This window comes from Nannobrachium achirus (assembly GCF_963921795.1).
Source record: "Nannobrachium achirus genome assembly, chromosome: 11".
NCBI lineage: Eukaryota > Metazoa > Chordata > Actinopteri > Myctophiformes > Myctophidae > Nannobrachium > Nannobrachium achirus.
Window position 1 is genome coordinate 7,851,513 of NC_137820.1, and position 27,163 is coordinate 7,878,675.

At 41.6% G+C, this 27,163-nt stretch overlaps 1 protein-coding gene across 1 annotated transcript in view; it reads right to left on the reverse strand.

The window, feature by feature from the left end:
• The window catches only part of LOC308293692 (Golgi apparatus protein 1-like), a gene marked incomplete at its 5' end in the record, with an annotated part of 112,108 nt that overhangs the window by 34,735 nt on the left and 50,210 nt on the right, over positions 1-27,163 (reverse strand). The window contains 6 exons of the mRNA XM_080736287.1: positions 1,363-1,464; positions 2,460-2,581; positions 12,629-12,843; positions 19,540-19,726; positions 21,723-21,794; positions 25,191-25,394. Coding sequence (XP_080592413.1) covers positions 1,363-1,464; positions 2,460-2,581; positions 12,629-12,843; positions 19,540-19,726; positions 21,723-21,794; positions 25,191-25,394 — 902 coding nt within the window. The remainder of the gene's footprint in view (positions 1-1,362; positions 1,465-2,459; positions 2,582-12,628; positions 12,844-19,539; positions 19,727-21,722; positions 21,795-25,190; positions 25,395-27,163) is intronic.

Below are 27,163 nucleotides of genomic sequence, written 5' to 3' on the forward strand. Positions count from 1 at the left end.
AGTTATGAGATGCCGTAGATTTCAGATAAAACTTCGCTTAATGCAGCTTTTATTTGCGATTTGTGAACTCGCGTCGGACATGGGGTCCGCCATGTTTGTTGTCAAAATGCGAGAGCTGTAGCAGCCGCTCGACCAATCAGGAGCGGTGTGAGGCGGGTTCGCTCGAAATGCAGCCTTTTGATTGGAAATTGAGAACCTATTTCTCATAAAGAGACTCGATGGGAGGAGTACCAGACCGAGAAAGGAAGCACATTGGTGATGACGTAACTCGGAATGGCTTGTGAGGCTAGAACCGGTGCGCCTGTGGCACCCAGTGTTTGTGCCTAGTTTGGTGTGGATCGGAGCAACAGTGCCTCTAGGCTAGTTTAACCCATTCAGAACGGGTACACATTATTGTGTATCATTATTTTATGCTTTAACTATTGAAAAATAGCAGATATACAAGCTCAAAGCGCGGCACCGAGTGCCGCGCTGCAAGCTTGTAGATCTGCTATTTTTGAAAAATCGTGAAAATTAGAATGTTGACCCGATTCTATAAGTGTCTTTTGAATCCTTCTAAGATTTTTTTTGAAAAAACCTATGTTTCTACATCAGCAATCTGGCTAGCCATCGTCAAAGAAAGGGTCCTTTTCACTTAACTGGAGCTCAGTTAGTCTGTTCTTGAGAGACTACTATGTCAGTGGTTCTCATACTTTTCATGTGAAGGACCCCCAAAATGTATTTGGCCACGGACCCCCATCTAAAAATATTTAGTTCCAGGGACCACCCAGAAGCAAAATTTGAGTTACAAACATTCGCTTTGAAAATACATATATTCAAAGATTTGCAATAATTTTTTTCTTTTTTTTTAAATATTTTTTATCCCACGATTTTGCAACCCATTTTTCACCCAGTGCCAATTGCCTATGTAATCCTGGGCTCTGCTCTCCCTCTGCCGCGCCTGGGGAGACAACGGACTGATCTCATGCTTCCTTCAATGCATGAGTAGTCCAAGTTGTTTCTTTTCACCTGACAGGGGGGATTTCCCCGGGATGGACATAGCGCGTGGAAGGAACACGTTATTCCAACCAGTTCCTTTCCCCTTCATCAAGCGCCCCGGCTGGCCAGGGGGAGGCATTATTGAGACCAGGATTACTGGTACCCCTGGTATAGAGCATTAACAAATTCATCCACCAGGGGTATTGACAACTCATTTGTATGACTTCTTAACTAGCCAAGCTTTATAAACTATATGTTTATTTAAAGAGAAAAAAAAAAAAGAAAAAAAAAAAGCGAATATTCGACTTCAGTGAACAACTTCGAATAGTGACTTTGATATTCAAATATTTGGTGAATGCCCCATTATGTGGTGTTGTGACTCACTTCCAGTCTCTAGCGATGAAGTACTGCAGCTCCAGCAGTCTGTGCTCACAGTCCTCCACCATCTTGTCTGTGTACAGGTGTTCCATCAGGCACGACAGGATCCTGGAAGGATATAGATATAGAGAGATAACAACCTTTATATTGATCTCACAGGGGGAACAAGAGCTCGGCTTTGAAACACAGGAATGACGGTAAAGAGATACATCTAAGTTTCAAGAATACAATACAGCCTTCTATGACATACCGGTATGTCATAAAAACCTTAGTCTCGCGATGCCAGACTGTTGCCTCCGCGATAACAACGCGAAACTACCTTTGTTTAGGTGAGTAGCGAAGTAGTTTTGTTTATTTTGACTGAAGTTGAACCCTCGTAGGGGTAGAGCAATCCTGGTCTAGGCTTGTAGTCGCCTGTCAGAGCTTTGGACCAGAGCTACTGTGAGCTTGTATATTTGCTATTTTTTTTAATAGTTAACCCATTTAGGCCAAGACTTATTGACTGCTTTAACTATTGAAAAATAGCAGATATACAAGCTCACAGCGTGAGTGCCGCGAGCTTGTAGATCTGCTATTTTTGAAAAGTCGTGAAAACTGTGCAAATCTTTGAATATATGTATTTTTTAAGCGAACATTTGTAACTCAATTCTTGCTTCTGGGGGAGGGGGGAACTAAATATTTTGAGATGGGGGACCGTGGCCATAGTTTTGGGGGTCCTTCACATGAAAAAGTATGAGAACCACTGTACATAGTAGTCTCTCAAGAACAGACTAACTGAGCTCCAGTTAAGTGAAAAGGACCATTAGAATGAATCAAAAGACACTTATAGAATTAGAAGGAATAAAAAGATAGAATTGGGTCAAAATTCAAATTTTCACTATTTTTCAAAAAATAGGAGATCTACAAGCTCGCAGCGCGGCACTCGGTGCCGTGCTGGGAGCTTGTAGATCTGCAATTTTTTCAATAGTTAAAGCATGAAATAATAATACACAATAATGTGTACCCGTTCTGAATGGGTTTAAAGCATAAAGCAATGGTTAAAGTAATAATGCATTCCTAGTGTTAGTAGTCCTCGACTGTGTGGGGAAGAGGCGGTGACTCACATGGGGTCTCCGTTACGGATGTGTTTGCAGGCCGTCTGGATGACGGACTCGCAGGCCTCGTTGAGGGCGCGGTCGATGCGGTAGTCTGCACCGGGGTCCGCTTCCTGGATCAGAGTCTGGAGCTGATGGATGCACGGAGACAACACCACAGTCATCTTCACATAATACTGACAGGGTTCCCACACATTTTGAAGAAATTAATTTCCAAAACTTTTCCAGAATATTTAACCCAATTTACAGGACTATATAACAATAATTCAGCTCAATAACAGGTCGCTTACTCCTATGCGCAATGCCCAACAAAGACTCAACCCTTTCAGGCCATGACCCCCGAAATAATCATATTTTAACTGGGGACCCGGCACCCTGACGAGCACTAAGAGTTGAGGAATTTTGTATAAAATGGTTCATGTAGATCAGCTATTTTCACAATTTCTGCCTCTAATATTTGACAACTTGGCCCATGTTTAATTTGTCATTTTAGAGGTATTAACAAAATCAATAAGCAAAGACAATGCATAGCTATTTTTTCCAGGACCTTCCAGGACCCTTGATAAATTCCAAAACTTTTCCAGTACTGGAAAAAAATATTTTTTCTAATTTCAAAATATTTCCATGAATTTCATGACCGTGGGAACCCTGTTCTGACTTCTGACCACACACATGACTGGTGGAAGGCGCGCGTGCAAGACACCAGTCATGTTGCCATACCTTAGCAACAGGCATGATACATTTATTTTAAGAGGTAAATTCTATTTTTCCGCCCGTTTCTACGGATTCTTGGGCTGGATATGGCAGCCTGGAATGGTTGTTCAAGTGCAGCTAAACTTGGAATGTTAGTAAACGTGCCACAATTAAGAATAATGAAATGCAGCTGACAGCTGCGGTACCTGGGAATATACCATTTTACAATACCTTGGTAAAGTGACCATTTTGTTAAATTTTGCATTTTTAGTTATTTTACTGTAATTTAACAACATAATAACCAGCACAGATAGACAAAGAGACATTTGTGGATTTATATTTAAAAGTAACTTTTATTTTCCCCCCTGGACCCAGTGTATGGCAGCTGACTGACGCCCCTGCTGTGAACTAAACACAGGACCTGCACACTGTCTGCAGTAAACAGAGGTGTTCTCTCTCTGTGTTCAAGCGGCTTAAGCCCCATTTTATTAACCTGACTTTCGTCAGATGGTGGCAGTAGTGCGTAGGCTACTACTTTACCATCTGAGTTCTCTCGGGGGGAGTTGATAACGCTCGTAAAGCCCCGGGCCGGAACAATCAGCAGCAGCTACGGGCGGGCTCTGAGCGGCTCTGAGCCAATAGTCTGATTGCAGACCACGTGGAAACACAGGAGGCGGAGTTTGGGTGTAACGTCACGCAGACAAGCCAATATGAGTGGTTGGAGTTGGCACTCCCAGACTGTGATAGACAGACGGCCCCATCCAATCACCTGCTAAATAAATTTAAAAAATGGCCCGCCCCTTACATCGAGTCTGCCGGAGTGAGCCCAGATGGTAAAAGCAGAGCGTTGTGCAGGCATAAGCACTGCTGCCACCATCTGGCGAAAGTCAGGTTACCATTTTATAGGGCTTTACATTTATTTTAGGATGACCAGGCGAAGATGTAATAGACATGAGCGTTGTGCAGGCATAAGCACTGCTGCCACCATCTGGCGAAAGTCAGGTTACCATTTTATAGGGCTTTAAATGTATTTTAGGATGACCAGGCGAAGATGTAATAGACATGGAAACATCGCCATTTTGCCTGGCATCCTGTTCTATTAAATAAAACGGCTCCAATCGCTTGAGCGATGAACAGCCTGATGTAGGCTCCCTTTATTCTTAGCCCCATTTACTTGCGCCAGCAAAACGCGCAATTGCTGTAGGTAGGTAGGTATTAAATAGGTAGGTAGGTTGATATGTAGGTAGGTAGGTATTAATAGGTAGGTAGGTTGATATGTAGGTAGGTAAGTAGGTAGGTAGCTGTCTGTGTGTTTAAGTCCGTAGCCAAATCAGGGACCAGCATTTCTGGCAACATCATCATTAACAGCCAATGTGGGACCAGCATTCCTGGTGATGCCAGTGGTGATGTCAGTGGCATCGCCAGTGGTGAGCGCACCTCATGGCACGCTCTGCTGGCGCACAAGTAAGCCATGGATGGCCTGCTTGTGCACAAAGCACAAGTTGGCACCTCGACAGAGTGCAGTTCTAGTTTATACTTAGAATGCTCCTTTGTGATGTTGATTAGACGTGCGTTTGTTATTCAGGGTGGCTTATGAAAGTCTCTGTCAGGTGTTAACCTCATACGTCCAAAACCAGTAGCGCTTTGGGGGCCGGACGCGACCGGACGCCGTGTGGCCGGAAATATTTCCCCACATGCACGCGCACGGACGGCACCGAACGGTGCACGAGCGTGTAAACGCGTGCATACCCCCCCGCGCGACAACCCCCCACCCCGCGAATCCGCGATAACTACAAGCAATACTTTAATCAGTGGCTACTACTATGCATAACAGGTTTCTAGTGGTGAATGTGTGAGCGTCCTCAAGCCCCCTCTATTCATATGGATATATAGCCTACTTTAACACCTAGGTTTCCAGCTGTGACTGTGCATGTGTCGATGTGTGTGTGTCCTCATACATGGCTCCATTACTGTGGTATTTAGTGTTTGAGATTCGTTCAAGGCAAACTTTGTTAATGTTTCTCTATCCTACTGCAGCACTGTATTTTCTAAATGAATTAAAAGAAAGTAGAACATAAAATCTTAAGTAACAATGCAAATGTAATTAAGACTAGAAAACTATTGTTTTCCCACCATTAGATCTGCTGACATCCTTTCTAAATAGCCTCTAGAGGCGCGTGCACGCAACGTCAATAAATGACCGTCCGCCCGGAAAAATAGATCCCAAAGCACCACTGTCCAAAACTGTTACTTTTCAAGATTCAATTTCAAAGACGGCAAGTAGCAGATCTAGGAGCTCGAAACGTAACTTGTAGATCTGCTACTTTTGGGGCTTTTGTGCGACGACGTAGTGTGATCAAGTTGGGCGTTAATTTCCCCTCCCCCCCAAAAAAACACCACCATCATCACCACCACACAGTTAAAATGTGTAGATAAGAGGTTTCTGCTCGAAAGCTGGGAGCAGATATTATTAAATATGATCTCTCAGAATTCTTATCAGAGAGGAGCTCTAGATTACTGTGTGTAGGTTGGTACTGTATGCAGTGTGCAGGTCGGGATGTGAAGTCTACTGAAGGGCAAGGATGGCTTTTTTTCCAGGTGTTATGGTACACAGTTCGGCCAAATTTAATATCACCACATACTGACATTAATATCATATTCAAATAAACTGCAGGCGAGTGGGAAGAGAAGCCGTTCTGGGAACTGGAAGGTAGGGCATTAACGAAAAAGTCGACAAGTCGACTGAGTCTCCCACCAGAGAAAGTCCAAAGTCGAAGTTGAAAAAAAATATCCTTTATATTTTTATTTTATATATCATTATTTTTGTCTCCACGCGTGCGTCTGTACAGCATTCAAACAGTAGGATTGCTTATTGTCAAGGGCGGAATGATCCAATATTACAGTGCTACATTACATTTGGTATAACATGGTTCTATTGTGAAAATAGCAGATCCACATGCTCACAAAGCCTCGCGATGCGAGAAGTGGTGGGCATGTAGATGGGCTATTTTCACAATTTCTGCCTCTATATATTTGACAATTTGGACAATGTTTAATTTGTCATTTTAGAGGTATTAAAAAGTCCTTAAATTGTCACTTTAGAAATGTGAAGATACCCTCTATACACTTACACTTTATGTTGGTTTGTTTACAGTTGAGTGAGAAAACAATGTTTCACATTAAGTTATTCATCTGGGGACCCCCCAAAATAATTGGGGGGTTGTGTGTATTGTGATGATGTCATCAAACGATAAAGTCGACTTCAACTCAACTTTTTACTGAGTCGAGACGACTTGCAAAAATCACAAGTCGTTAATGCCCTACTGGAAGGTGGACCATTCATACGACACTCCACTCACTCATCTGGAAGGTGGACCATTCATACAACACTCCACTCACTCATCTGGAAGGTGGACCATTCATACAACACTCCACTCACTCATCTGGAAGGTGGACCATTCATACAACACTCCACTCACTCATCTGGAAGGTGGACCATTCATACAACACTCCACTCACTCATCTGGAAGGTGGACCATTCATACAACACTCCACTCACTCATCTGGAAGGTGGACCATTCATACAACACTCCACTCACTCATCTGGAAGGTGGACCATTCATACAACACTCCACTCACTCATCTGGAAGGTGGACCATTCATACAACACTCCACTCACTCATCTGGAAGGTGGACCATTCATACAACACTCCACTCACTCATCTGGAAGGTGGACCATTCATACAACACTCCACTCACTCATCTGGAAGGTGGACCATTCATACAACACTCCACTCACTCATCTGGAAGGTGGACCATTCATACAACACTCCACTCACTCATCTGGAAGGTGGACCATTCATACAACACTCCACTCACTCATCTGGAAGGTGGACCATTCATACAACACTCCACTCACTCATCTGGAAGGTGGACCGTTCATACAACACTCCACTCACTCATCTGGAAGGTCGACCATTCATACAACACTCCACTCACTCATCTGGAAGGTGGACCATTCATACAACACTCCACTCACTCATCTGCGAGGTGAAGGGTCCCCCACTTAACTTAACCCTTGTAGCAACTGATAATGTAATAATGGGTCATAACGTGAAAAAACAGCTCATAATGTAATAATTTAAATGTAATAAAAACTAAGGTAATACAGGATTTTTCTATAATGTAATAATAATGTGTTACAGGAACCACACGTAGCTGGCCGCTCATGTAATAAAAGTTCATGATGTAACTAGAAATATTCTTCCTACGAAACAGCGTGGGCTCGCATATAACACCACGTATGGGCACAAAGATCTACTACCTCATTGGCTAAGGGCCCTGCCTTTGTACTGTCGGTAATTTTTTTGAGGAGAATAACCTTGGTCTATAATTTTTAGTTTCTTTTGTTTTAGTCATAGTCTTTTGAATAAAATGTCATTTCGTTTTGGTCATAATTTAGTCACCTGAAAAGTATTAGTTTTAGTCTAATTTTTGTCGACTAAATATCATGCGTTTTTAGGCGACTACATCTACAGTTGATTTAGTCAACTAAAATGTATTTTGGCAGGCCTTGATGGCATCGTAATGACTGATTTTACACTTGGTTGCGTGCTGAAAATAGCAGATCTACAAGCTCACAACACATTGCAGCGCGACGCATTGTGAGCTTGTAGATCGGCTATTTTCAGCACGCAACACCTGAGAGCAACCAAACATAAAATGACTCTCTTCTCCACTAGTCCCTCCCTAACGTTTTTGTCTAGTTTTAATTTTGTTGATGAAATCGTCAATATTTAGTCTTAGTTTTAGTCATCACAGCTTAGTTTTTCGTCATTGAAAAAATGCAGTCAACAAACACTTTTCGTCAGTTTTAGTCAACGAAATCAACACTGGTGCGGGTGTAGTCATAACAGTCTACAGTAGCCACTTAAACTATGTACTTACTATTCTGGATGGATCTAAATACTATCATAACGCAATGACATCACAACATTGTCATCACAACCAAAGTACCCGTCTTTAAAAGTAAACGTCCAATAGACCAAATGTCATTCAACTATTCCAACTGGTTAAACTATTTTTTAAAACCTTTTTTTGTAGCACTGATTCACTGTCGTGCTGCAGTGTGAAATGTTTCACTGGACGATACATCTGAAAGGACCTAAAGAGTACTACCATGCTGCTGTGCTAGTCGGACACAAGCTGTACTCATTTGGAGGATACAACCTGAACTACAGGGATCAGATTGAAGTCCACATCTTCAACACGGTGTCTTTGCGTTGGAGGACGTTGCCCCCAGTGACGAATGGAAGAGGACGACTTCCCATTGAAGTTCCCTTCGGGCGATGTGGCCACACAGCCGTGGTGGTAGAAGAGATTGTCTACATCTGGGGAGGATGCCATCCTTACTGCAATGTGCTTTATGCCTTTGCTGTCGACACTCACAGCTGGTTCAAACCTAATGTTTCTGGGACTATTCCAGGAGCAAGGAGCTACCACTCGGCCTGTGTCCTGGAGAAGGCCATGTACGTGTATGGAGGAGAGAACCTGACTGTATATTCTAATGACATCTACAAGTTGGACACCAGCATAATGGCCTGGGCTTTAATTAACACCAGAGACACTCCACCACCTCCTTCATCAGGTCACTCTGCAACCATCATCGGGACAAAGATGTTTGTATTTGGGGGCTGGGCGGGCCAGGGATACGTATACAACCAGGTCACAGTGTTTGACACAGAGACAAAGTGCTGGCTGAGTATGCCTTCTGGACACCTTCTCCCAAAAAGTCGTTTATGTCATTCAGCATTTGCCTACGGTGGAGAGCTGTACGTATTTGGTGGCTGCAAAAGGAACCAGTACAGGAACCAGTACTTGAATGATCTGTGGAAATTCAGTCCGGAGAGCTTTTCCTGGAAACAGGTTGAGCCCAAGGGGAAAGAACCATGTAGGATGAATGGGATGAGCTGTTGCATGGTGGGAGATTGTATTATCATCCATGGAGGAATTGGAGGATACAAAGGATACAACTGCTGCACTTCTGCTAAGCCTGACCTGTACATCCTAGACTTAAATCCCAGCCTGAAGATGTTATGCAAGCTAGCAGTCACTCAGCATGGTCTGGAGCAGTCTGGACTCCCACATGACATCACGTGGGAACTGGCAGCTATGACTACCAACAGCAACAAAACCCCACAACGAGGCCTCCCCAGGTGGAGAAGAAGTGTCGAGGCATAAATGGCAGAGAGTGGGCTCGACTGGAGGAATCTCGAAAGAACCGCCAAAAACCGAGTGAAATGGAGAACATTTGTCAACGGCCTATGCGCCCTAGAGGAGCAACAAGGCCTTAAAGGGATATTTCACTTTCAAAAAAACTTTTGGTAATTTTATCATCTACAGGTAATCAGGCTTTTATTAACACCCTAATGAATATTTAGATATTTGATGTAAATGTTACCAGGACCTCCAGGCCCAGGGCCTCTCCCCACACACACCCATGGTAACTTCAAACTTCATTTTAACCAAGATAGATTCATTAAAATCACCCATTATTTTTTTCTGGTGACTCATATTACCCTCCTAATATGTGAGCAGGCCGTGTTTTTTCGATAACGTTTTTCATTTATTTTTAATAATATTTTTTTTGTATTTCATTTTTTCCATTTTCCCAAATAATTATTACAAATAAATGAAAAAAGTTATTGGAAAAACACGGCCTGCTCACGTATTAGGAGGGTAGTATGAGTCACCAGAAAAAACAATGGGTGTTTTTAATGAATCTATCATGGTTAAAATGAAGTTTGAAGTTACAATGGGTGTGTATGGAGAGAGAGGCCCTTCCACTGCTCCCTGTTGAAAGTGGAATATTCCTTTAAAATATCTGAAAACACTGGAGGTGAGAAACAAGCAACGCAATGCATACACTTGTTTGAGAAAATAATTTGCTCTGCTCTCTGCCTGCCTCAGTCTCTGATGTGTTATTATGGATTACACTGGATCATGGATAGACTCGCCTTACCCACTTCTGATTGGCTCCCTGGCAGGCATTGTTATACTGTTTAGGGTTGGGGTTAAGGTTTAGGCATAGTTTTACTTGGCTCTGGTCCATCGCGTCTCCTCCCGGAGACGCTCTGACAGACCCGTCGGGAAATGGCTAGACTCGAGATTGTCGGCCCCTCCGAGCGATCAACATCAGTCAAAATAAACAAAACTGTTTCACTACTCACCAAACCAAAGGTAGTTTTGCGTTGTTGAAAGTCTATTCTCTGCGGTGGTGAACCCCTCAGCACCCCACCTACTCTGTAAAATACATTATTTTTGGCATAAAATAAAGTGCATCCAACTCGACCGCCGCTTATTTCCGGGTTGTGAACCATTGTATCTGCGGTGGCCGCTAGGTGGCCTGAGGTGTGTGCGTTTTATTTCATGACAAAAATAATGTATTTTACAGAGTAGGTGGGGTGCTGAGAGGTTTACCACCGCGGAGAATAGACTTTCAACAACGCAAAACTACCTTTGGTTTGGTGAGTAGTGAAGTAGTTTAGTTTATTTTGACTCATGTTGAGTGCTCGGAGGGGCCGACAATCTCGAGTCTAGCCATTTCCCGACGGGTCTGTCAGAGCGTCTCCGGGAGGAGACGCGATGGACCAGAGCTAAGTTTTACTGAGGTTGGGGTTAGAGTTAAGGTTTAGTTAGGGTTAGGTAAATCACAGCGGGTCTCCCTCGAAAAGCTGTGGCATCCATAAGCACATGAGCAGTGTTGATTTCGTCGACTAAAACTATGGCGAAAAATGTTTGTCGACTGCATTTCTTTCACTGACGAAAACGAAATAAAAACGAAATAAATGACTAAAATGACGAAATGATGACTAAAACTAAGACTAAATATATTTATGATTTCGTCAACTAAATAAAAACTAGACGTTAGGGAGGGACTAGTGGAAAAGAGTCATTTTATGTTTGGTTGCTCTCAGGTGTTAAAATAGCAGATCTACAAGCTCACAACGGGCTATTTTCAGCAAGCAATCAGGTGTAAAATCAGTCATTACGATGCCACCAAGGCCTCCCAAAAATACATTTCAGTTGACTATATAGTGGCCTAAAATCTTATGATATTTAGTCGACTAAAATTAGACTAAAACTAAAACTTTTCAGGTGACTAAATTACGACTAAAACTAAATGACATTTTATTCAAAAGACTATGACTAAAACTAAATCAAAATTTGATGTAAAAAACAACACTGCACATGAGTCTCTGATGAGTGCAGTGTGTAGTGTTCAGGGATCCCATAGCGCAGAGGGAATGGGACCATCGGATGACACTGTGAGTGCGATTGGTAAAAAAGAAAACAACTTGCTTCTGAGCATAGGGCTGTCACAATTATTACATAATCGTCTAATCGTGATTTTCTTTTATATAATCGTGATTATTTTTCATAATCATCATAATCGTTTCCATGTTGAAAAATGTTAATATATTTAAAAAAAATCAAAAATAGTGGAAATAGACGATCTACAAGCTCACAACGCGTCGCGATGCGACACGATGTGAGCTTGTAGATCTGCTATTTCCATTATCAATGTTCTTTTTTAAGTATAACGTTGTCAAATATGTCAGTAATGTCTTTGTATATTTAGATTATGTGTCATATCTACCATGTGCATATTCAAAGCCTAAAAGCCAAACAGAAATGTAATTGTCAACGACAAAAACACAATTAAATCGTTAATCGCAATTATTTGAGTGACAAATAATCGTCATGTAAAATGTCAGAATCGTGACAGCCCTATCTGAGCAATAAAGCCATTTCATGACGTCTTTAACAGCTTCTAAGCTTGCTGTTCATCGGTGACATCTACTGAGCTGTACAGATCAATCTCAGAAAATTAGAATATTTTTGTAAAAAAAAAAAACATTGCAGGTGCCATTGCACCCCAAATCATAACTGACTTCAGAAACTTTCCATTGGACTTCAACCAACTCTGCCTTCAGAAGGTTGACATTTCCCCAATATAAAATCCTTGTTTTGAGTGGTCTCGTGTAATATTGTAATATTTTGACACATGGACTTTTGATATTCATGAGCTGTATGCCATAACATTTGGAATAATTCACTGAATGTGTGCAATGTAACTAGAATATATCGTCACCGTCGGGCAGACACCTCGTATCTCCAAGTGTCAAGTTTGTATGTTTTTTTCACCAAGTAAAGCCCTGCTTCATCATACAAGGCTGTCGCACAAAAGTAGTGAAAACAGCAGATCTACAAGCACAACGAGGCGTTGTGTGCTTGTAGATCGGCTGTTTTCACTAGTTTAGTTCATTTTTAAAATGATAAATACAAAACTAACAGTCTTGGACATACAAGGTTTCCACCCGACAACGAAGATATGAAAGTTTCAAAAAATACAGGAACCAACAAATTCTCCCTCCCTCTAAAAAAAAACGAAAAAAAAAAAAAAAACACGCAGTCAAACTCACAGCTTTCTGACAGAGGTTGTCGATGGCGCCCATGTCCCCGCGGCCCACCCTCATCAAGCAGTGCAGCGTGCGTCCCTTGCGGTGCAGGCCGGAGCAGTGCGCCTCGATCTCGCCGCGGCAGTGCAGCACGATCTCCGGACTCAGGGAGAAGTCCTCCATCAGCATCCTCCGGTAGTCCAGCATCTCCCCCTGGCACTCACCACTCACCGTACGACCTGGAGGAATGAGGCATGCAACAGTTTGTAAATACATGTAGGGCTGTCACAATTATTACATAATCGTCTAATCGCAATTATTTGACATAATCGCGATTATTTGACATAATCGCGATTATTTTTCATAATTGTCATAATCGTTTCCATGTTGAAAAATGTTCATATATTTAAAAAGAAAGTAAAAAATAGTGGAAATAGCAGATCTACAAGCTCACAACGCGTCGCATTGCGACACGTTGTGAGCTTGTTGATCGGCTATTTCCACTATCAATGTTCTATTTAAAGTATAAAGTTGTCAAATATATCTTTCCTTTCTTTGTATATTTAGGTTATGTGTCATATCTGCCATGTGCAACTTCAAAGCCTAAAAGCCAAACAGAAATGTAATTGTCAACGACAAAAACACAATTAAATCGTTAATCGCAATTATTTGAGTGACAATTAATCGTCATGTAAAATGTCATAATCGTGACAGCCCTAAATACATTATAATCTTAATGCATAAAGCCTTGGTCTGGAACAGAGGTCATTGTTTCCCAAACAGTGGGTCGCAAGACAGATTTTTATGGGTCCCTTTTTGGGTCCGTTTTTTTTTTTATCTACATTCTTTTTATTGTTATTCAAAATATTTTCAATAGACATTCCAAAAAAAGCTTTTTTTAATTCATGAATTAAAAACTAAATGCAATGATTTTTCAGTAATTTCATGAAGGAATCAAAGAAAAAAAAAATAGAACACACATTTTTAAGAAGTAGTGAAAATGGCCGGTGTGGGCTTGTAGATCTGCTGTTTTCACTAGTTTGGGTACCGGTCTCGAGCTAAAAAGTTTGTTTCCCCTCCATTGAAGGGAAACTACGTTGAATGAGGACTGGAGGACAGGAGAGCCAGTGAGAGACTGTGAGAGAGATTGTGAGACAGTAGTGGAGACCTTTGTGGTGACTTTATTACAATACATGAGAGGAACTGACTGCAGCATCTCTGGAAAAAGATGTCATGTGTCTGAATTGGCAAGCATATGAAGAGGATTCAGTTAGTGTACAAAACACACATGAAAAGGAAATAAATCCTTAAACAGGACAATTAATCAGACTGAATCTGAAGCTGCTTTGGTTGGACTGGACATATTAGTGATATTACTGTTGTACACTGATATTTTGGGTTAGCAACAGTGAGTGTGGCTGTGTGTGCAGTGTTCTTACAAATACATTTTCACTTTACTATTTTGATACACCACCTCTGATGTCGAAACGGATAAGATAATTATTCTATTGCACCGTGCAGTAGTGCTGTTTATATATGGTTATCTATGTTTTCATCCTTGCAAATAGAGACCTTTTTGGCTGTAGCATTTCTCTGTATAGTTTCATGTTTTTGTTCAATTTCTTGTGATTGTGCTGTGGTGCTTTATTGTTGACAATGACACAAAGACATGCTATATAGACACATGCATGGTGTCATAGAATGTTCTTAACAATATATATATATATATATATATATATATATATATATATATATATATATATATATATATATATATATATATATATTAATATGCCAGTTATTCAGATTGCTCATTCTAGTTACTAGCTAGTGCTAGTAATGTTATACTTTGTGTGTTTAGAAAATGTGTATAGGGTGTGCGTGCGCACGTGCGTGTGTGCACTGTGCATGTGTGCGTGCATGCGCGTGTGCACACGCGTGCACGTGAAACCCAGGATCCCCCACCTTTTCATTGACAGATTAAGTACTAGGGTGGTCCCCGACCTTCTTGAAGTGTTTCGATCATTAATCACAACCCTCTCCAGTTGGAGGGTCAGCAGTGATTGGTCAAATCACTGCCCCTCTCCTCCAGGCTTCCAGACGGGAAAGCACCCGCATTGTGAGCTTGTAGATCTGCTATTTTCACTTGTTTGGGCAAATGTCTAATTTCTCTTTTGGATCTTGAGCTAAGAAGCTTGTGAATCACTGTGTTAACCCATTTAGGCCTAGGATTATTGACTGCTTTAACTATTGAAAAATCATGATTTTTCTTTGCAAGTTTGAATATATCTATTTAAAAGCGAACATTTGTAACTCAAATATTCGCTTCTGGGGGGGTCCCTGGAACAACATATTTTGAGATGGGGGTCCGTGGCCAAATACCTGTAATTCTGAGGGTCCTTGACATGAAAAAGTTTGAAAACAACATGATTTAGGGGAAGGATTTAGAAGTCGGGTCAAAGATCGGCTCAAAGATATTCAAAGATTTGCACACATTTTCACGATTTTTCAAAAAATAGCAGATCTACAAGCTCGCAGCGCGGCACTCGGTGCCGCGCTGTGAGCTTGTATATTTGCTATTTTTCTAAAGTTAAAGCATAAAATAATGGTTAAAGTGTTTAAAATCTAACGCGACTCGGGCGCGTTCCAGGTATTTGAGAGTTAAGAGAGTCCGTCCTGGGACTGAGAGGTTGGGGTTGGATTCCCCCGGCCGGGTCTTACCACCAACTATATAAAAATAGGGCCCAATGCCTCTGACACTCAGCATAATCAGGAGATAGGCTCCTGCCCTTTGGGCTTCATGGCTCGGCAAAGCTAACAAAGTACACAGTTTTCCTCCTAATACATACAATTTATATACTGTGGCACTCTTGGTACTCTAGTCCAGGGTTAGGGTGACGGGGCACCCTGGGGTGCCTCGACTGCAGTCCAGGGGTGCCGCGAGATAATTTGATAATATTTGGAATTTATTTGGACACTTGAAAAAACATTTAAAACTTGAAATACAATGTTATTTTCAGTCAGTTCTAACCAAAATGGCTATTATCTCAACATTTTCCTCGCAACATAATCACTAAAATATCGTCACTGTCGGGCAGAAACCTCGTATCTCCAAGTTTCAAATGTGTACGTATTTTGGTAAAGCAAAGCCCTGCTTCATCATACAAGAAAGTTGCACAAAACTAGTGAAAACAGCCGATCTACAAGCACACAACGCGAGGCAATGTGTGCTTGTAGATCTGCTGTTTTCACTAGTTTAGTACATTTTATAGATAAATAGAAAACGAATGGTTTTGGACATACAAGGTTTCTACCCGACAACGACTATATGCTATAAATATAAGGTGCTGGGACTGAAAATTAAAATGTAGGGGTGCCTCGGATTAAAACAATATTTATGGGGTGCCCTCCCTGAGACAAAAAAGTTTGGGAACCCCTCCTCTAGTCGCTTTGCAAGAACAAACAAACAAACAAAAAAAACTTTATGAAGAGAATGACTAGCTGAAAAGGCTCAAAACTAAGCAAAGAAAACATTAAAATTAAAAGGCAAAGGGGGCGAATGGAATTAGGTGGGGAATGCAAGTCAGAAAAGGTGGGTTTTGAGTGTGGTTTTAAACGTGGCGAGGGTGCGGTCAGCTTTGATGTGAGATGGGAGTGAGTTCCAAAGGGAGGGGGCGGTAACTGAGAAAGCCCCGTCATCCCAGGTCTTTCTCAGTAGTCTTTGCACTGTTTTTGGTCTTTGACCATGTTATGTGTCGCTTTTTTTTTCTTCTAATATCAAATGCAAATACATTCTTTTTAAATGGTAAATCAGTGAACCTTTCTGTCCGGACACCTTTGTCAGATAACCCTGTAGCGTTGCCACGACTATGTTGTTGAATCTCACTCTCGTTAAAGTCGATCTGGAGATAAAGGCCCCCTAAACTGTCAATTATATTGATTGAGGACTAGGGCATTAACAAAAAAGTCGACAAGTCGACTTCATTACACAAGTCGACTCCCACCAGAGAAAGTCGAAGTTCTATTGTGAAAATAGCAGATCTACATGCTCACATTTGTAGCTCGGCTATTTTTACAATTTCTGCCTCTATATATTTGACCATTTGGCCAATGTTTAATTTGTCATTTTAGAGGTATTAAAAAAGTCCTTAAATTGTCACTTTAGAAATGTGCAGATACCCTCTATACACTTAAACCTTATGTTGGTTTGTTTACTGTTCACCTGGGGACCCCCCAAAATAATTGGGGGGTCGTGTGTGATGTGATGACGTCATCAAACAATAAAGTCGACTAATGCCCTATTGAGGACAACAGAAAGTAGTGGACAACGAGGGGGAAAAAAAGAAAACTTAATGTGGAATAAATAAACCCAATAAGTAAGAAATGAGAACAAGCGCAGCAGCAGCAGCAGCAGCAGCACATCCATCGGTGAGTTAACAGACTGAATGTTTAAGGTCAAACTCGCTCCAGCTCCACATGTAATTATGTGGGTGGGAAGTGGTGGGGTGGAGAGGGTGGGGTGGTAGGTAGGGTGGAGAGGGTGGGGTGGTAGGTAGGGTGGAGAGGGTGGGGTGGTAGGTAGGGCGGAGCGGAGCGGGCTGGAGTGGGGGTGGACACCGGTGTCACCGAGTTCAATGTCTGACAAACAATACCAAGTTGCTTGGTACTCAACTAACAAAGCATCTTTCACTGGGTGTTTTTTGACAGCAAATTTTGATTTAGTTTTAGCCAGTCTTTTTGAATAAAATGTAATTTAGTTTTAGTCATAATTTAGTCACTTGAAAAGTATTAGTTTTAGTCTGATTTTAGTCGACTAAATATCATAAGATTTTAGGCAACTAAATCTACAGTTGATTTAGTCGACTGAAATGTATTTTGGCAGGCCTTGATGGCATCGTAATGACCGATTTTACCCTTGGTTGTGTGCTGAAAATAGCAGATCTACAAGCTCACAACGCGTCACAGCGCGACGCGTTGTGAGCTTGTAGATCGTCTATTTTCAGCACGCAACACCTGAGAGCAACCAAACATAAAATGACTCTCTTCTCCACTAGTCCCTCCCTAACGTTTTAGTCTATTTTTTTTTTATTTTGTTAACGAAATTGTCAATATATTTAGTCTTAGTTTTAGTCATCATAGCTTAATTTTTATTTCATTTTTATTTAGTTTTCGTCAGTGAAAAAAAACACAGTCGACAAACATTTTTCGTCATAGTTTTAGTCGACGAAATCACTGCTGGGTAGTCGAGTAATGTTTTTCCAGGAGTATATATATATAGCGGTGGTTCTCAAAGTTGGGTCCGGGGACCCCCAGGGGTCCATGACTTGACAGCTTAATTATTTGATAGATAGGAACCAAACTGAACCAAATGGACCTGTAACTCAGAGAGTGTACTAATGGAACCAAATGGACCCCATGACTCTCTCAAGAGCTACAGTGGTCTGTGGTCTAATGCAGGGGTTTTAAAAGTGGGTCCGGGGACCCCAAGGGTGCTTGAGTGGGTTCCCCAGCTAACACACACGCACACACACACACACACACACACACACACACACACACACACACACACACACACACACACACACACACACACACACACACACACACACACACACACACACACACACACACACACACACACACACACACACACACACACACACACACACACACACACACACACACACACACACACAGGGGTCCTTGACATCCATTGACAACCATTGATCAATACATTTAACCCCAAGTTGGTTGGTTGGGTACTTTGCATCCACGTTTGCATGCCATAGGGGCTGTCACGATTATGATATTTTACATGACTAATTGTCACTCAAATAATTGCGAGTAATGATTTAACTGTGTTTTTGTTGACAATTACATTTCTGTTTGCCTTATATGCTTTGAAGTTGCACACGGCATATGACACATAACCTAAATATACAAAGTGATTGACTGACATATTTGACAACTTTATACTTAAAAAAATTACATTGATTGAGTGGAAATAGCAGATCACGATGCGACGCGTTGTGAGCTTGTAGATCTGCTATTTCCCCAATTTTTGAAAATGTTGAAAACTATATGAACATTTTTCAAAATGGAAACGATTATGACGATTTTGCCAGAATCGTTGCGATGTCAAAATGGTAAATGCATTTGTATAGCATCTTTATCCAAGGCGCTTTACAGAGACTATGCATTACATTCACACACACACATTCATACACCGATGGCGGAGGAAACCATGCAAGGTCTTGCTCAAGGACTCTTCGACACCAACTCTGGGGGAACCCGGATTCGAACTGGGAACCCTTCGGGAACCCTCCGTCTTCTAACGACGGTTTCTCTACCCCTGAGCCACTGCCGCCCGTCAATTAATCGTGATTAGAAGATTATTGCGACCGTCAGGTCGCAGTTACTATCAAAACCTCGACCAGCTGTCTGTCTGTCAGTCTGTCACAAATCCCTAAAATCACGCAAATCGCTACACACTTGCTCTACACTTGCTCTACACTCATGTCATCAACATGGATCTGTCCCATTTAGCGCCACCTTCAGGCCGATTTTTTAAAACACATTTTTGGATACTGCTCCTACAGATTTTGCCCTAAAATCACGCAAATCGTTACACAGTATGTCTACACTCATGTCATCAACAAGGATCTGTCCCTTATAGCGCCACCATCAGCCTGATTTTTTCAAACACATTTTTGGACACGGCTCCTACAGATTTTGCCCTAAAATCACGCAAATCGGTACACAGTATCTACACTCATCTCATCAACATGGATCTGTCCCATATAGCGCCACCATCAGGCCGATTTTTGGACACTGCTCCTACAGATTTTGGCCTAAAATCACGCTGCCACCTGACAGTCGCTTATCTCCCGATTAGGGAGTCTTACTGGTGTAATAATTGTGACAGGCCCACGTACCTCTGTGCACGGCGGACTCCAGACACAGCAGCAGGTAGGATAGGCGCGCCTCGCGGGCCCGGGGCATGTTGGTGTCCACACTGCAGCGGTACTTCCTCAGGTCAGACTTGCAGGCCTTGGCCAGCGAGTAGCTGACCTTGTAGTCCTGAGCGATCAGCTTCTGTCTGGTGGTCAGCGCCTCTCGACACTGGTGGGAGGGAGGAGGAGGGATTAGGGATGTTACGATGTGAAAGTGTCATATCACGATTATTGTGACAAAAAGAAATCGCGATTTACGATATTATCGCAATTAGCCCTATTCACGGCCCGCCCACTCAGCATCCCCCTGCTGCTGAAGTCACGTTTTGAAGGGGAAACCCCTGCTAAAAGCCCATAGAGTTAACACAGAAATCGCAAATTTAATGCAATTTCCGAATAGTAAAGTATAAAATAAGGCTAGCATGATCAAGAACACAACATAGTAAAAGGCAGAAAGCATTATAATTTACTTTACCGTTCAAAATAATGATTTGTTGGCTTTAAGTCCAGCTATTGCTGTTATAGTTTCCCCTTCTAAACTGATGTCAGCACCAGGAAGTTGCTGAGAAATTTGCTGAGTGGGCGGGCCGTGAATAGGGCTAATAATCAAAATCCATTATCCTGGAGCGGGAACATTTGCCAAAAAATAGCAGATCTACAAGCTTGTAGTTTGTAGATCGGCTATTTTTTGGCAAAGACATTTAATAGAGAGTGAAAAAAAGACTGCATCAAGTACGTATATTATAAGTACCTTCTACCAGTTATAGAGGGTTTAAATGGTACCGGATATGCAGCTCAGCAAATAAAAGGTGAATTGATCCCAGTGCATGACGGAGGACGATATCACGATATATATTAAATCTCCACGATATGATTATCGCGAGTGTTTTTTATCGCGATAAACGATAATATCGCTTATCATCCCATCCCTTGGAGGGATACGTTCAGATTCAGCAAAAGTTGCAGACGCACAAACAACCTTGTATATAATATACGTTTGTGTGACGTTGTAGCAAGATGAAAAAATATTAATAATCAGCCGCTCCATGCCCACCATCACAGAGGTTGTGGGTTTGAATTAGGGATGGGACAATATGAAAATGTCATGTCACATAAACCCCCGCATATTTTGCATGTCACATATTTCAAAACTTTTCCATATTTCGCAACGTTCTGCAATTTCACCATATCAAATCAAGGATTTTTGCCTGCATAATGAATGTGTTTAGTCCACATAATCAAGGATTTTAGTCTGCATTTTTCTGGAAGGTCTATTCTGGTCTATACCCGACAGCAATGATATTTTGATGCATTTACTCGTGACGGGGTGTTTCTACGTTATGGCTTTGCTGCTTTAACTTTTTCCACAATTGGAGGAAGACGACACATGCTTGGGGGCGGGGAACGAAAAGAGAAAAGAAATAACATGGGAGAATGAATGGTGTTTCCATTAACCCATTTAGTCCTAGAATTATTGAATGCTTTAACCAGTAAAAATAGCAGATATACAAGCTCACATGGTGAGCTTGTATATCTCACCATGTGAGATGCCGCGCTGCCAGCTTGTAGATCTGCTATTTTTGAAAAAGTCGTGAAAATGTGTGCACATCTTTGAATATATGTATTTTCAAAGCGAACGTTTGTAACTCAAATTTTGCTTCTGGGTGGTCCCTGGAACTAAATATTTGGAGATGGTGGTCCCTGGCCAAATAAATATCATTTTGGGAGTCCTTCACATGAAAAGGTTTGAGCACCACTGACATAGTAGTCTCTCAAGAACTAACTGAGCTCCAGTTAAGTGAAAAGGACCTTTTCTTTGACGATGGCTAAGCCAGATTGCTGACATAGAAACATAGGTTTTTCAAAAAAAATCTTAGAAGGATTCAAAAGACACTTATAGAATCGGGGTCAAAATTCTAATTTTCACGATTTCTCAAAAATAGCAGATCTACAAGCTCGCAGCGCGGCACTCGGTGCCGCGCTGTGAGCTTGTATATCTGCTATTTTTCAATAGTTTAAGCATAAAATAATGATACACAATAATGTGTACCTGTTCTAAATGGGTTACAACAACAACAACAATAGCAGCAGCATTGTCCCTGTGCTCACATGATGGAACTGCTGTGTTTGGAGGAAAGTCATTTTGCAGATGATTGCTCCCTTACCCTCTCAGACATGGCCTCTTCAAATTTGTGGTTGAAAAGACACTTGTAGACGCGTCCCTCTCCGGCTGGGGTCTGGAAATCACAGATAAACACTTGTTTTGTTTGTTTTGTGTTCCTTTCTGATTAACATTTCTCATTCTTTTTTTTCCAATTTATATCCAGTTTAGTCATCCAGTTGTGGGCGTGTGCATGTGCGTGTGCGTGTGTGTGTGTGTGTGTGTGTGTGTGTGTGTGTGTGTGTGTGTGTGTGTGCGCGTGTGTGTGCGTGTGTGTGTGTGTGTGTGTGTGTGTGTGTGTGTGTGTGTGTAGAGTGAATCCCTGTCACTGTCAAGCCCTCAACTGTTTGGTCTCAGGAAGGCTGTTCGGTGGTTACCAAACTGTGGGTGGAGACCTAGCCATAAATAATAAGGCACGTTAGGCCTGTGCAAAAAAATCGATTCACTATATTATCGTGATGTTAATGCTGGCGATTCAATTAATCGATTTTCAAAGTTCAGAATCGATTTTCCAGATTTTATTTATTTATAAAAAAAAAAAAAAAAAAAAAAAAACTTTTTTTTTTTTTTTCAGGTGAAATTCACCTGAAGGTGAATTTGGTGAAATAACCACTTTCAGTCAGAGTAAGTACAGGTCCTAAAGGAACAGTTTTAGGTCATGAGGATGTCATGTTATGGCTAAAGCTAGCACAGTGCTGTAGGCCTGCAGCACAGCGATCTTTTTTAATGTTTTTATGACTGTTGTGTTCTGTGTTTTCTGGCATCTTGACCAGGAACATGTTGTTGTAATGTTGTACCACTGGCACTTTGGCTGAAATAAATGTCAGAAAGATTGACTGACTTTATTTGGCTGCATTGATTTGAAGTATATGATTCAACTTTTAATGTTTTATATTGTTTAGAATTGTTTTAAAATGTTTCAATATAGAAAATATGTAATTTTTGGGGAAAAATCGCAATAATCGTGATTCGAATCGCATATCGCAGGAAAACGCAATAATCGTGATATAACCGAATCGTCACCCTATGAATCGAAATCGAATCGGGAAAAAATGAATCGTCACAGGCCTAAGGCACGTAACAGGACTTTTATAAAGGACATAGCCCATGGACTGTCGGTGAACCCGCTTGATCCCCTTACTGCTCCAAACATGCACATATGAAAAATATAAGTCTCAGGCATTGACACTAAGGCTTGCCCACCTGCCCCCGGCAGGTAAATAAAACGTCAGGGCAGGTGAAGTTGGCTTTCAGGTTGCCCGACCGGGCAAGTGCTCATTTGAGCACTTATATGAGATACTTAAAGTGTGGTTCCTGTGGAAATAAGCCTCGGCTTTCTAGGATCTCCTTTTAGTTGACCTTGTACCAGTGATTTGTACTGTCATGAAACTGTACTTTTTTTCTATTGCAAACTTCTAATAAATTCTTCAATCAATCAATCAATCAATCAATCAATCAATCAATGAGAGGGGACACTTAATGTCTATAAACACAACACAAGCTATCTGTCTAAACACCTGAACGTGGCCAGTGTGCTGTGTCTTCTGGTCTGTGGAAAATAAATAAGAGCTCTATTTACCTATAATGTGCTGTTTTTACTGTTGCTACATTTAAAAATAACAAGTGTGAAACCATAGACATATTCAATCATAGCTAAAGTATTTGGTATTCGGATTTGGAGGTATTGAGGTATGACATTTTATCGCACAGCCCCAGAAAGTAAAGAAATAAGTGTTAAATTGAGCGGTAATTAAAATCGTACCTATCATTTTATAATGGACGATTTACTTTTCGGGCAAGTGGGCATTACCTTCGGGCAAGTAGAACATGACTTAGTACTTGCCCGATGGGCAAGTGCCTCTGAGACCTTAGTGTCAACCCCTTATTAAGGTTCTTCCCTTCTTGCTCCAAAGTGTTCTCTATCCATCAGGAAGATCTCCGGAATGTGCAAGTCCAGATTTTTTCCAATAAAAGTCTCGGAATCTCAGTGCATTTCCTGTTTTTCCCAAACAAGCCCCAATGAGTCAGAGGAAGGCGCTGTCGCGCAGCTGCGCTCATTTGTGAAAACCAGGAAATGTACTGTGATTAGTACCAAAGATATTTAATAATGAAGATAGCTCATCCTCATTGGATCCACTAGAGTGCGACATGGTACACAAATCCTACAAATTGACTCCTAAGTGGGCGCCGGCTCTGACTGCAAATCTCGCGCACGTCCTGTTTACTGGTGCTATAGATCCCGCAAGAGTGTGTTGCTGGGACAGCTAAAGAGCAATAATAAAGTTGATTTTCTCCTTTGTTGTGTCGATGAAAAAAGCCACTTTAGTATGACAATTTTGTTAATATTATGTGGCTTGTGATGATCGGGTCCAATATTTAGTTCAGTGAGCATAGCTTCCGAACTATTATTTTGATCTGTGTTCACGTTAGCTCTCTCATTGTAAATGAATAGACTCCAACCTGCTTCCGCCTCCTAAAAAGGTGTCCCCCCTACGTCATGCAGAAACGGGAAGTACGGGTCTTTTGCACCCTCTTGCTATCGCCCTCTTGGTTAGTACTGTGTGAGGCGTTGTGAGCCTGTAGATCGGCCATTTTCAATATATTTATCTGTGGAACCGTGTCGAAACAATATTGAATTCCTCAACTCCTACAATCCAGTTCAAATTAGGGGTGGGCATTATGGTGATAATTATCGATGAGACGATACAATGTCTCCAAGATATGCCTTTTCAGAGGTATCGTACATATATCGTGATACAACTGAGGGAGCCTTGGATCGTTTAATACAGAGATTCATTGCAGAATTCAATTTAAACCTGCATTTTGGTCTAAATCAGTAGTTCTCAAACTTTAAAATGTCAAGGTCTCCACTTAACTCTGACAGTATACAAATGAAACCAAATGGACCCGTAAGGGTCCATTTGGTTTCATTTGTATACTGTCAGAGTTACATACTTGTAAACTTCAATTTAGACCTCCCAAAAGGAACCCAGAGAGTCTATTTTTTGTCAAGTAACTTGAAAAATAACCATAAAAACCAACTTGAAAAAGAATCATGATAAAATCATGTATCGTGATACAGCTTGGGAAAATATTGTGATATTGTATTTTTTCCATATCACCCACCCCTAGTTCAAATAGGACTAAAGGTTGAGAACCACTGGTTATCAAACATATAATTTTCCAAATGTCTGTCTGTCTGTCTGTCTGTCTGTCTGAGTGTCTGTCTATCACAGCGTTTCTCCTGTGGGGGGGGGGGGGGGGGGGGGGGGGGCATTAAACGAAACGGGTATTTCTTACATTGATGCTCCTACATGTTATCATGCAAGCACCAGTTAAAGTTACTTTCCATCCCTCACATATACTTTGTGCACAGTGCACATCCCATAACCCACACACTGCACATCATTTCAGAGCTCATATCCTTGAACGGGTAAGAAGGGCTAGTAGAATAGAATAAGTTAAGCCTCACGTTTTCGCAGAACCTCTCGCGGTCGTCCCTGCAGGAGAAGTAGAGGTATCGGTCCAGATGGAAGTCGTCGGAGGAGAGCTCGGCCACGCGCATGATGCTCTTCTTACACTCCTCCTTGATGGACAGAACTCCGGTCTGCTCCTCCGCCTCCCGCACCAGACCCTTCTCTAGACACGCTATCACCCCGCCCTGGGAGTGGATGTCCTGGAGAGAGAGACAGAGGGACAGGGTTAACGTCGAAGTGTCCTTGAGCAAGAAGAAGCTGAACCCCTCCCTAATTGCTCCCGATGATGAGGTGCTTTAACCCATTTAGGGCCTAGAATTATTGAATGCTTTAACCAGTGAAAAATAGCAGATATACAAGCTCACACACCGATGGCAGAGGAAACCATTTAATAACCTATTCAGAACGGGTACACATTATTGAGTATTATTATTTTATGCTTTAACTATTGAAAAATAGCAGATATACAAGCTCGCAGCGCGGCACCGAGTGCCGCGCTGCGAGCTTGTATATCTGCTATTTTTGAAAAAGTCGTGCCGCGCTGCGAGCTTGTAGATCTGCTATTTTTGAAAAAGTCGTGAAAATATGTGCAAATCTTTGAATATGTGTATTTTCAAAGCGAACGTTTGTAACTCATATTTTGCTTCTGGGGGTGGTCCCTGGAACTAGATATTTTGAGATGGGGGTCCGTGGCCAAATACATATCATTTTGGGGGTCCTTCACATGAAAAAGGTTTGAGAACCACTGACACAGTAGTCTCTCAAGAACAGACTTAACTGAGCTCCATTTAAGTGAAAAGGACCTTTTCTTTGACGATGGCTAGCCAGATTTGCTGACATAGAAACATAGGTTTTTCAAAAGATCTTAGAAGGATTCAAAAGACACTTATAGAATCGTGTCAAAATTCTAATGTTCACGATTTTTCAAAAATAGCAGATCTACAAGCTCGCAGCGCGGCACTCGGTGCCGCGCTGCGAGCTTGTATATCTGCTATTTTACAACAGTTAAAGCATAAAATAATGATACACGATATAGTGTACCCGTTCTGAATGGGTTAAATGGTTTCCTCTGCCATCGGTGTATGAATGTGCACAATCTCTGTAAAGCGCCTTGGATGAAGGCGCTATACAAATGCACCAATTACAGTACCATTAAGAAAGAGATAGAGAGGGGGAGATATATAGAGAGAGACACAGACAAACAGACAGAGACAAGGTTAATGTCGTAGTGTCCTTGAGCAAGACTCTGAACCCCTAGTTGCTCCTGGTGAGCAGGTTGGTGCCTTGCATGGTTTCCTCTGCCATCGGTGTATGAATGTGTGTGTGTGTGTGTGTACGTGTGTGTGTGTGTGTGTGTGTGTGTGTGTGTGTGTGTGTGTGTGTGTGTGTGTGTGTGTGTGTGTGTGTGTGTGTGTGTGTGTGTGTGTGTGTGTAATGCAATCATTGTAAAGCGCCTTGGATAAAGGTGCTATATATAAATGTACCATTTAACATTTAGATGGTATTCCCTGCAAATAAGACCGGCAGCATCATTTTGGAGCAGCATTATTCATTAATCCTGTATCTTAAAAAGAACAGGACATTTAGCAGGCATTGACACGAAGGGTTGCCCACCTGCCCCTGGCAGGTAAATAAAACTTTGGTTGAGTTTACTTTCAGGTTGCCCGACTGGGGCAAGTGCTCGTTTGAGTGGGAACACAACAACCGCCTAAAAACACAACACAAGATATCTGTCTAAACACCCCAACGTGGCCTCTCTCTTCTGGTCTGTGGAATGTACAATAAGAGCACAGTTTACCCTTTATCTTTTAATGTGCCGTTTTCACTGTTGCTACACTTAAAAATATTAAATATTAACACATAATCATATTTATAGATAGGTAATATGATTTGTTTGATCGCACAGCCCCATAAAGTAAAAATGATTGTGATGTGATTAATCACATTAAGAAAAGTCCCAATATATATA